The sequence below is a fragment of the Ranitomeya imitator genome, chromosome 10, assembly GCF_032444005.1.
Source record: "Ranitomeya imitator isolate aRanImi1 chromosome 10, aRanImi1.pri, whole genome shotgun sequence".
Classification (NCBI taxonomy): Eukaryota; Metazoa; Chordata; class Amphibia; order Anura; family Dendrobatidae; genus Ranitomeya; species Ranitomeya imitator.
In genome coordinates this window covers 147,446,817-147,458,150 of record NC_091291.1, presented here as the reverse complement: position 1 = coordinate 147,458,150, position 11,334 = coordinate 147,446,817, and the positions used below count along the sequence as shown (strand labels likewise).

At 50.1% G+C, this 11,334-nt stretch overlaps 1 protein-coding gene across 5 annotated transcripts in view; it reads left to right on the top strand.

Annotated features, from left to right (window-relative positions):
- PRDM10 (PR/SET domain 10) overlaps positions 1-11,334 on the top strand; it is a 126,581-nt gene that overhangs the window by 70,849 nt on the left and 44,398 nt on the right. For 3 of the 5 annotated variants that reach the window (XM_069741838.1, XM_069741835.1, XM_069741836.1), the window contains exons 8-11: positions 3,741-3,944; positions 4,072-4,144; positions 6,270-6,390; positions 6,812-6,941. In XM_069741838.1, coding sequence (XP_069597939.1) covers positions 3,741-3,944; positions 4,072-4,144; positions 6,270-6,390; positions 6,812-6,941 — 528 coding nt within the window. The remainder of the gene's footprint in view (positions 1-3,740; positions 3,945-4,071; positions 4,145-6,269; positions 6,391-6,811; positions 6,942-11,334) is intronic. The other 2 variants (XM_069741837.1, XM_069741839.1) reach the window with 1 other exon arrangement.

Sequence of the window (11,334 nt, the reverse complement as noted above, 5' to 3'; positions counted from 1 at the left end):
ATTCTTCTGCCACCAGCTCTGCTTTTCCAAGTATTAATGGGTCAACCCAAATCAGTAGCATTATACACCTTAGAGGACGCGACAGTTCGTTATAGAGCAGGGAGAGACAAGCTAGTAGTTTTATATTTTACTCCAAAAAAAGGTAGACCTTGTTTACAAAGTATAAAAAGATATTATAAAGGAGACAAATCATATGTACAATACAATTACAAATAAAAAGGGATTAAAATTGAAAAGAACACTTACAGGTCATTATGTCATTACATCATCATGACTGGCTGTTTGCTGAGGGGGCGAGGGCGAGCATATATCCAGATGTATAGCAGCTAGACCCCGGACAAAAGACACTGAAAACTTCTGCTTCACACAGTTATTCCCTAGCCTAAAAGCAAAGCCCTCCTCCTGTGGTGACCTCACTGAGAGGCTGAAACCTCCCCTTTACTTAGAATTATGAAAACTATCTTCCGTAGGAACCTCGTATAAGAAAGACACGATGAGCAGAATGTGCCCCACATCATGGGGTTTCTTTTAAGTATAAACTCGGAGTAATTACATGATCTGCTTACGAAGAAATCCACTCTTTGCACTCGTTGCGTTTAGCTGCTATCGGTTTCAGTGAGTGATAGATCTATCAATGGGCATCCGGAATATATAATTCTTATATCTCAAGCCAGGATCGGTGTCCCTATATATCACTTTATAGAACAATAGAAGCTCATGCAGTTTGGAAGTGGCTATACCAGTTTTGGCTGGTGTTATGCGGGAGGAGGGAATGAGTAGTTTTAGGGAGACTGGTCTGCCTGCAGCATAGAACCATAAAAATTCTTGTGGGAGGAGGGAAGAAAGAGTGGCTTAGAATTCACACACACAGAGTAGGAAGAGGGGGGGTCGAACAGGCCCACAGCGTGTGTCCGAAAAGATATGAAACTGTTAGGTAGATACTCAAACATGGCATATTCACATTATCGTGACACCTCCCCCTTTTGGATTGCGCTACAGAGGCAGAACCTCTCGGTACTCCATGCACACCTCAGCAGGTTCGCCCCGGCGGGACAACCCATCTCCATTGCCATGCACGCTGCCCGTTTTGTGCTTGACTGTAAAGTCGTACTGCTGGGGGGCAAGGCAAGGCTCCAGCGTAGCAACCTTCTGTTGGTTCCACACATGGCTTGTAGCCAGCGCAGAGGGTTGTGGTCAGTCAGCACAGCGAAGGTGTGACCATACAGGTAGGGCTGCAAATGTTGCAGGGCCAAGACTATGGCCAGGCACTCCTTCTCAATGGTGGAATAGGCCACTTCCTTCGGCAGAAGCTTCCGGCTCAGGTACAACACAGGGGTACTCCTGGTTCCGTTAGTCGACCTGGCTGAGCACAGCACTAAGGCAAAACTCACTGGCGTCGGTCTGCACCAGGAACAGTCGACTGCGTTTTCAACGCCTGGAAGGCCCCCTCACAGCCGCCGGTCCGATCGACTACTTGGGGCTATTTGGGGTAGCATCGTCGTGGTGAGGTCTGTCAAGGGTTTTGCCAGGCTACTATAGTTATATACGAAGCGCCTATAGTACCCTGCAGTGCCCAGGAAGGACATCACCTGTTTCTTGGTCCTTGGGGTGGGCCAGGAAACTCTGGCTTTATGGATTTCTCGCCTACCCGGTGCCCCAGGTAGTGGACCTCTCTCATGCCCATCTGTCACTTTCCCGGCTTGATGGTCAGACCGGCTTGGTGAATTCGCCAGAGCACCTCCTGGAGATGCTGCAGGTGTTCATCCCAGAAGGAACTGAAGATGGCAATGTCATCCAGGTACACCACCGCCTACTTCTCCAGTCCCTGAAGCAAGTGGTTGACCATCCGCTGGAAAGTGGCAGGGGCATTCTTCATTCCGAAGGGCATGACCGTGGACTCGTACAGTCCAAAGGGTGTGATGAAGCCGGACTTCTCCCTCGCCTCGGGGCTCAGGGGAATCTGCCAGTATCCTCGACTCAGATCCATTATGGTCAGATATTTGGCGTCAGCTAACCGCTCAAGCAGCTTCTCGATGCGCGGCATTGGGTGTGCATCAGGGGCTGTGATGGCGTTGAGCCCCCTGTAGTCCATGCAGAACTGGGTGGTCCGATCCTTTGGCACGAGAACTACATGTGAGGCCCACGCTCTTTAACCGTTGAATTACCCCCAGCTATAACATCTCATCGATCTCCTGGTGCATAACCTGCTGCACTTGGTCGGAGATCCGATAGGGTGTTCACCGTAGTGGGGCATGATTCCCGGTGTCCACCTCGTGGACCGCTAACTCTGTCCTTCCAGGTCGGTTGGAGAACAAGGGTTCCAGCTTGGTCTGCAACTGCGACCACTGGGGTTCGGTTAGCACCGCGCTTCCACGTTCAACTTGCAGCTCTCTGGCGCCCCCCTTACCCTCAGGTCAGACAGGGTACTGCATCTAGGGTAATAGGTCACCAGAAAGGCTGCCAGCTATGTACTGGCTATTGGGCACCCTGCAGTGAGAGCGATATAACTGCTCCCACTCAGGTGGGAACAATAATTATCAATGCCGCCGTCGCTACACGACTCCCAATTGCACAGGACAAATTCTGCTGCCACCTATTCCGATTTTCCAAGTATTAATGGGTCCGGAGCCAACCCAAATCAGTAGCATAATTCACCTCAGAGGACGCGACAGTTCGTTATAGAGCAGGGAGAGACAAGTTAGTAGTTTTACATTTTACTCCAAAAAAAATGTAGGCAGTGTTTACAAAGTATAAAAAGATATTATAAAGGAGACAAATCATATGCACAATTACAATTAAAAAGGGATTAAAATTGAAAAGAACACTTACAGGTCGTTATGTCATTGCATCATCATTGCTGGCCGTGTGCTGGGGGAAGGGCGAGCATATATATCCAGATGCATAGCACCCCTCTGTATCGTAGCTAGACCCCGGACAAAAGACACTGAAGACTCCTGCTTCACACAGTTACTCCTTAGCCTAAAGCCAAAGCTCTCCCCCTGTGGCGACCTCACTTAGAGGCTGAAACCTCCCCTTTACTTAGACTTATGAAAACTATCTTTTCCCCATATCTCGCTGTAGGAACCTCGTACAAGAAGGACATGATGATCAGAATGTGCCCCACATCGTGGGGATTCTTTTAAGTGTAAACTCGGAGTAATTACATGATCCGCTTACGAAGAAATCCACTCTTTGCACTCGTTGCGTTTAGCTGCTAGTGGTTTCAGTGATGATGGATCTATCGATGGGCCTCCGGAATATATAATTCTTATATCTCTAGCCCGGATCGGTGTCCCTATATATCACTTTAATAGAACAATAGAAGCAGTTTGAAGTGGCTATACTAATTTTGGCTGGTATTATGCGGGAGGAGAGAATGAGTAGTTTTAGGGAGACTGGTCTGCCTGCAGCATAGAACCATAAAAATTCTTTTGGCAGGAGGGAAGAAAGAGTGGCTTAGAATTCACACACACACAGGCATAGTAGGAAGAGGGGAATCGGACAGGCCCACAGCGTGTGTCCGAAAAGCCATGAAACTGTTAGGTAGATACTCAAACATGGCATATTTACATTATCGTGACAGGGGGTTACACGCTGCTCTGTAAACTGAGCGGCTCCAGCGAGAAGCCCGCCCCGTTATTTCCAAGGATCGTGGTGACAATCCGGGGGTCGGTCTTGGTGTCTAGATCGGTGATGATGGACTGTTCTCCTCCTTTATCTTGGAAATATTTATTTTCCAGGTTTTATTACACAATTCCCTGGAGACCCCAGAGTCGTATCAGGAGGATCTGTGGTTTGATTTGTCTGAGGAGAGTCTCTGTAACTGGATGATGTTTGTGCGTCCGGCTCAGAATCACTTAGAGCAGAACCTAGTGGCGTATCAGTACGGACATCACATCTACTACACCACCATTAAGAATATTGAGCCCAAACAGGAGCTGAGGGTAAGACCACCCTGTGCTGATGTGGGCCGCGCACCGAGGCTGCAGCCATGTCCTGCAGAGCATTGAATATTGCAGATTTACCAGCCAGGAGACATATCGCCTTATAACAGGTTTCTTCTCTTCATAGGTTTGGTACGCTGCCTCATACGCAGAGTTCGTAAACCAAAAGATTCATGACATTTCACAGGAGGAAAGGAAAGGTGAGGCGAGCCCATCAGCCATGTTTCTGAGAAGAAATCGGTGTAGACGGCTGAACAGTCACATCCCCCCCACCAGTGACGGGACGGCCAGTCACATACTACATCCTAATGTCTGATCAGTCACATCCCCCCCACCAGTGACGGGACCGCCAGTCACATACTACATCCTAATGTCTGATCAGTCACATCCCCCCCACCAGTGACGGGACCGCCGGTCACATACCACATCCTAATGTCTGATCAGTCACATCCCCCCCACCAGTGACTGGACCGCCGGTCACATACTACATCCTAATGTCTGATCAGTCACATCCCCCCCACCAGTGACTGGACCGCCGGTCACATACTACATCCTAATGTCTGATCAGTCACATCCCCCCACCAGTGACGGGACCGCCGGTCACATACTACATCCTAATGTCTGATCAGTCACATCCCCCCACCTGTGACGGGACCGCCGGTCACATACCACATCCTAATGTCTGATCAGTCACATCCCCCCCACCAGTGACGGGACCGCCGGTCACATACTACATCCTAATGTCTGATCAGTCACATCCCCCCCACCAGTGACTGGACCGCCGGTCACATACTACATCCTAATGTCTGATCAGTCACATCCCCCCCACCAGTGACTGGACCGCCGGTCACATACTACATCCTAATGTCTGATCAGTCACATCCCCCCCACCAGTGACGGGACCGCCAGTCACATACTACATCCTAATGTCTGATCAGTCACATCCCCCCCCCAAGGGACGGGACCGCCGGTCACATACCACATCCTAATGTCTGATCAGTCACATCCCCCCCACCAGTGACGGGACCGCCGGTCACATACCACATCCTAATGTCTGATCAGTCACATTCCCCCCACCAGTGACTGGACCGCCGGTCACATACTACATCCTAATGTCTGATCAGTCACATCCCCCCCACCAGTAACGGGACCGCCGGTCACATACTACATCCTAATGTCTGATCAGTCACATCCCCCCACCAGTGACGGGACCGCCGGTCACATACTACATCCTAATGTCTGATCAGTCACATCCCCCCACCTGTGACGGGACCGCCGGTCACATACCACATCCTAATGTCTGATCAGTCACATCCCCCCCACCAGTGACGGGACCGCCGGTCACATACCACATCCTAATGTCTGATCAGTCACCCCCCCTCCCCCCACCAGTGACGGGACCACCGGTCACATACTACATCCTAATGTCTGATCAGTCACATCCCCCCCCACCAGTGACGGGACTGCCGGTCACATACTATATCCTAATGTCTGATCAGTCACATCCCCCCCACCAGTGACGGGACCGCCGGTCACATACTACATCCTAATGGCTGATCAGTCACATCCCCCCCCACCAGTGACGGGACTGCCGGTCACATACCACATCCTAATGTCTGATCAGTCACATCCCCCCCACCAGTGACGGGACCACCGGTCACATACTACATCCTAAAGGCTGATCAGTCACATCCCCCCCACCAGTGACGGGACCGCCGGTCACATACTACATCCTAATGGCTGATCAGTCACATCCCCCCCACCAGTGACGGGACCGCCGGTCACATACTACATCCTAATGTCTGATCAGTCACATCCCCCCACCAGTGACGGGACCGCCGGTCACATACTACATCCTAATGTCTGATCAGTCACATCCCCCCACCTGTGACGGGACCGCCGGTCACATACCACATCCTAATGTCTGATCAGTCACATCCCCCCCACCAGTGACGGGACCGCCGGTCACATACCACATCCTAATGTCTGATCAGTCACCCCCCCTCCCCCCACCAGTGACGGGACCACCGGTCACATACTACATCCTAATGTCTGATCAGTCACATCCCCCCCCACCAGTGACGGGACTGCCGGTCACATACTATATCCTAATGTCTGATCAGTCACATCCCCCCACCAGTGACGGGACCGCCGGTCACATACTACATCCTAATGTCTGATCAGTCACATCCCCCCCACCAGTGACGGGACCACCGGTCACATACTACATCCTAAAGGCTGATCAGTCACATCCCCCCCACCAGTGACGGGACCGCCGGTCACATACTACATCCTAATGGCTGATCAGTCTCCTCTTTGCCGTAGTTCTGAGGGAGCAGGAAAAGAACTGGCCGTGTTACGAGTGCAATCGTCGCTTCATGAGCTCGGAGCAGCTGCAGCAGCATCTAAACTCCCATGACGAGAAACTCGATTTCTTCAGCAGGTGGTGTGGGAATATTTGTCTGTATGTTCTATGGGATGTGGACACTTACTATGGCTGACTGTATGTGGGCTTTGTGACCAGGGTGGTCCGATACCTGGAACCTGAGATTGGAGCTCTAGACTCCCCCAGAGCAGTGCTCTGCAGCCCCGTTCTGAATGGCATGGCTGTTCGCTCCATGGCATTCATTGTCTGCAGGGCTGTCACACAGGGCGTAGATTTTCTCCGGTGTTGCCATACACAATGAATATCTTTTTGGGAATAAGCCTTTAATGTTCTGTTACATCGGGGTGTGTCTGTGCTGCCGGAGGCATGCTGGTGTTATAAAGTTGTTATACTATTCGGCTGCCTCTACGTGTCCTGCTCTGGTGCTAGCTCTGACCCAGAGGCACAAGTAACGCTCTTTTCTGCACTTCTGAAATACCAGGGCGAAACCCCGCGGGCGAGGTAGAACAAGGAGGAAATTTGGACCTGGGAGGAGACCAGGGAGGCCACCAAAATTTGTGCGTTTGGATATTACAGGAGAAAATAGAGAAAAGTGCGGACTTGGAAGTCAGGTACGTGTGCGTGGAGCTCTGGTGGGGCGCTTGTACATGGAGGCCTGGCTCATGTGCGCTTGTGCGGAGCTCGGGCGCTGTGGGGCGTGTGTGTGCGGAGCTCAGGTATAGTGGAGTGCGTGTGGGTGGAGCTCGGGGGTAGTGGAGCGCGTGTGCACAGAGCGCGTGTGTAGAGCTCTGGCGCAGTGGGGCACGTGTGTGGAGCTCCTTTGTAGTGGGGCACGTGTGTGGAGCTCCTTTGTAGTGGGGCACGTGTGTGGAGCTCCTTTGTAGTGGGGCACGTGTGTGGAGCTCCTTCGTAGTGGGGCACGTTTGTGGACCTCCCTCGTAATGGGGCACTTGTGTGGAGCTCCTTCGTAGTGGGGCACATGTGTGGACCTCCCTCGTAATGGGGCACTTGTGTGGAGCTCATTCGTAGTGGGGCACGTGTGTGGACCTCCTTCGTAGTGGGGCATGTTATGTCTGCTAATGAAAGGTGTAATGAAGGCAATCCAGAGACATAGTGTGCCTAGCGATCAGAGCGCACACAGTGATCTGACAAATACCCAAAAACAAAAGAACGAGCTCTGAGACGTGGAAACTCTGTAGACTGCACACCTGATCCTATCCTAAACACAACTAAAAGTGGCTGTGGATTGCGCCTAACCACTACCTATGCAACTCGGCACAGCCTAAGAAACTAGCTAGCCTGAAGATAGAAAAATAGGCCTGACTTGCCCCCAGAGAAATACCCCAAAGGAAAAGGCAGCCCCCCACATATAATGACTGTGAGTAAGATGAAAAGACAAAACGTAGGGATGAAATAGATTCAGCAAAGTGGGGCCCGATATTCTTAGACAGAGCGAGGACAGTAAAGCGAACTTTGCAGTCTACAAAAAACCCTAAAGCAAAACCCACGCAAAGGGGGCAAAAAAGACCCACCGTGCCGGACTAACGGCACGGCGGTACACCCTTTGCGTCTCAGAGCTTCCAGCAAAACAAAAGACAAGCTGGACAGAAAAAAGGCAACAAAATAGCAAAAAAGCACTTAGCTATACAGAGCAGCAGGTCACAGGAACAATCAGGAGAAGCTCAGATCCAACACTGGAACATTGACTAGGAGCAAGGATAGCAGCATCAGGTGGAGTTAAGTAACGAAGCAGCTAATGAGCTCACCAGAACACCTGAGGAAGGAAGCTCAGAAGCTGCAGTACCACTTGTGACCACAGGAGTGAATTCAGCCACAGAATTCACAACAGTACCCCCCCCTTGAGGAGGGGTCACCGAACCCTCACCAGAGCCCCCAGGCCTACCAGGATGAGCCGCATGAAAGGCACGAACAAGATCGGGAGCATGAACATCAGAGGCAAAAACCCAGGAATTATCTTCCTGAGCATAACCCTTCCATTTAACCAGATACTGGAGTTTCCGTCTAGAAACACGAGAATCCAAAAACTTCTCCACAATATACTCCAATTCCCCCTCCACCAAAACCGGGGCAGGAGGCTCAACAGATGGAACCATAGGTGCCACGTATCTCCTCAACAACGACCTATGGAATACATTATGTATGGAAAAGGAGTCTGGGAGGGTCAAACGAAAAGACACAGGATTGAGAACCTCAGAAATCCTATACGGACCAATAAAACGAGGTTTAAATTTAGGAGAGGAAACCTTCATAGGAATATGACGAGAAGATAACCAAACCAGATCCCCAACACGAAGTCTGGGACCCACACGGCGTCTGCGATTAGCGAAAAGTTGAGCCTTCTCCTGGGACAAGGTCAAATTGTCCACTACCTGAGTCCAGATCTGCTGCAACCTGTCCACCACAGAATCCACACCAGGACAGTCCGAAGACTCAACCTGTCCTGAAGAGAAACGAGGATGGAACCCAGAATTGCAGAAAAATGGAGAAACCAAGGTAGCCGAGCTGGCCCGATTATTAAGGGCGAACTCAGCCAACGGCAAAAAGGACACCCAATCATCCTGGTCTGCAGAAACAAAACATCTCAGATATGTTTCCAAGGTCTGATTGGTTCGTTCGGTCTGGCCATTAGTCTGAGGATGGAAAGCCGAGGAAAAGGATAGGTCAATGCCCATCCTACAACAAAAGGCTCGCCAGAACCTTGAAACAAACTGGGAACCTCTGTCAGAAACAATATTCTCAGGAATGCCATGCAACCGAACCACATGCTGAAAGAACAAAGGTACCAAATCAGAGGAGGAAGGCAATTTAGCCAAGGGCACCAGATGGACCATTTTAGAAAAGCGATCACAGACCACCCAAATGACTGACATCTTTTGAGAAACGGGAAGGTCAGAAATGAAATCCATCGAAATATGTGTCCAAGGCCTCTTTGGGACCGGCAAGGGCAAAAGCAACCCACTGGCACGAGAACAGGAGGGCTTAGCCCTAGCACAAATCCCACAGGACTGCACAAAAGTACGTACATCCCGTGACAGAGATGGCCACCAGAAGGATCTAGCCACTAACTCTCTGGTACCAAAGATTCCAGGATGACCAGCCAACACCGAACAATGAAGTTCAGAGATAAGTTTATTAGTCCACCTATCAGGGACGAACAGTTTCTCCGCTGGACAACGATCAGGTTTATTCGCCTGAAATTTTTGCAGCACCCGCCGCAAATCAGGGGAGATGGCAGACACAATGACTCCTTCCTTGAGGATACCCGCTGGCTCAGATAAACCCGGAGAGTCGGGCACAAAACTCCTAGACAGAGCATCCGCCTTCACATTTTTAGAGCCCGGAAGGTACGAAATCACAAAGTCGAAGCGGGCAAAAAATAACGACCAACGGGCCTGTCTAGGATTCAAGCGCTTGGCAGACTCGAGATAAGTCAAGTTCTTATGATCAGTCAATACCACCACGCGATGCTTAGCTCCTTCAAGCCAATGACGCCACTCCTCGAATGCCCACTTCATGGCCAGCAACTCTCGGTTGCCCACATCATAATTACGCTCAGCGGGCGAAAACTTCCTGGAAAAGAAAGCACATGGTTTCATCACTGAGCAATCAGAACCTCTCTGTGACAAAACCGCCCCTGCTGCAATCTCAGAAGCATCAACCTCGACCTGGAACGGAAGAGAAACATCTGGCTGACACAACACAGGGGCAGAACAAAAACGACGCTTCAACTCCTGAAAAGCTTCCACAGCAGCAGAAGACCAATTGACCAAATCAGCACCCTTCTTGGTCAAATCGGTCAATGGTTTGGCAATGCTAGAAAAATTACAGATGAAGCGACGATAAAAATTAGCAAAGCCCAGGAATTTCTGCAGACTTTTCAGAGATGTCGGCTGAATCCAATCCTGGATGGCTTGGACCTTAACTGGATCCATCTCGATAGTAGAAGGGGAAAAGATGAATCCCAAAAATGAAACCTTCTGCACACCAAAGAGACACTTTGATCCCTTCACAAACAAAGAATTAGCACGCAGGACCTGGAAAACCATTCTTACCTGCCTCACATGAGACTCCCAATCATCTGAGAAGATCAAAATGTCATCCAAGTACACAATCAGGAATTTATCCAGATACTCACGGAAGATGTCATGCATAAAAGACTGAAACACAGATGGAGCATTGGCAAGTCCGAACGGCATCACTAGATACTCAAAATGACCCTCGGGCGTATTGAATGCAGTTTTCCATTCATCTCCTTGCCTGATTCTCACCAGATTATACGCACCACGAAGATCTATCTTAGTGAACCAACTAGCCCCCTTAATCCGAGCAAACAAGTCAGATAACAATGGCAAGGGATACTGAAATTTAACAGTGATCTTATTAAGAAGGCGGTAATCAATACACGGTCTCAGCGAACCATCCTTCTTGGCTACAAAGAAGAACCCTGCTCCCAGTGGTGATGACGATGGGCGAATATGTCCCTTCTCTAGGGATTCCTTCACATAACTGCGCATAGCGGCGTGTTCGGGCACGGATAAATTAAATAATCGACCTTTAGGGAATTTACTACCAGGAATCAAATTGATAGCACAATCACAATCCCTATGCGGAGGTAGAGCATCGGACTTGGGCTCTTCAAATACATCCTGATAATCAGACAAGAACTCTGGGACCTCAGAAGGGGTGGATGACGAAATCGACAAAAATGGAACATCACCATGTACCCCCTGACAACCCCAGCTGGATACCGACATGGAATTCCAATCCAATACTGGATTATGGGTTTGTAGCCATGGCAACCCCAACACGACCACATCATGCAGATTATGCAACACCAGAAAGCGAATAACTTCCTGATGTGCAGGAGCCATGCACATGGTCAGCTGGGCCCAGTATTGAGGTTTATTCTTGGCCAAAGGCGTAGCATCAATTCCTCTCAATGGAATAGGACACCGCAAAGGCTCCAAGAAAAACCCACAACGT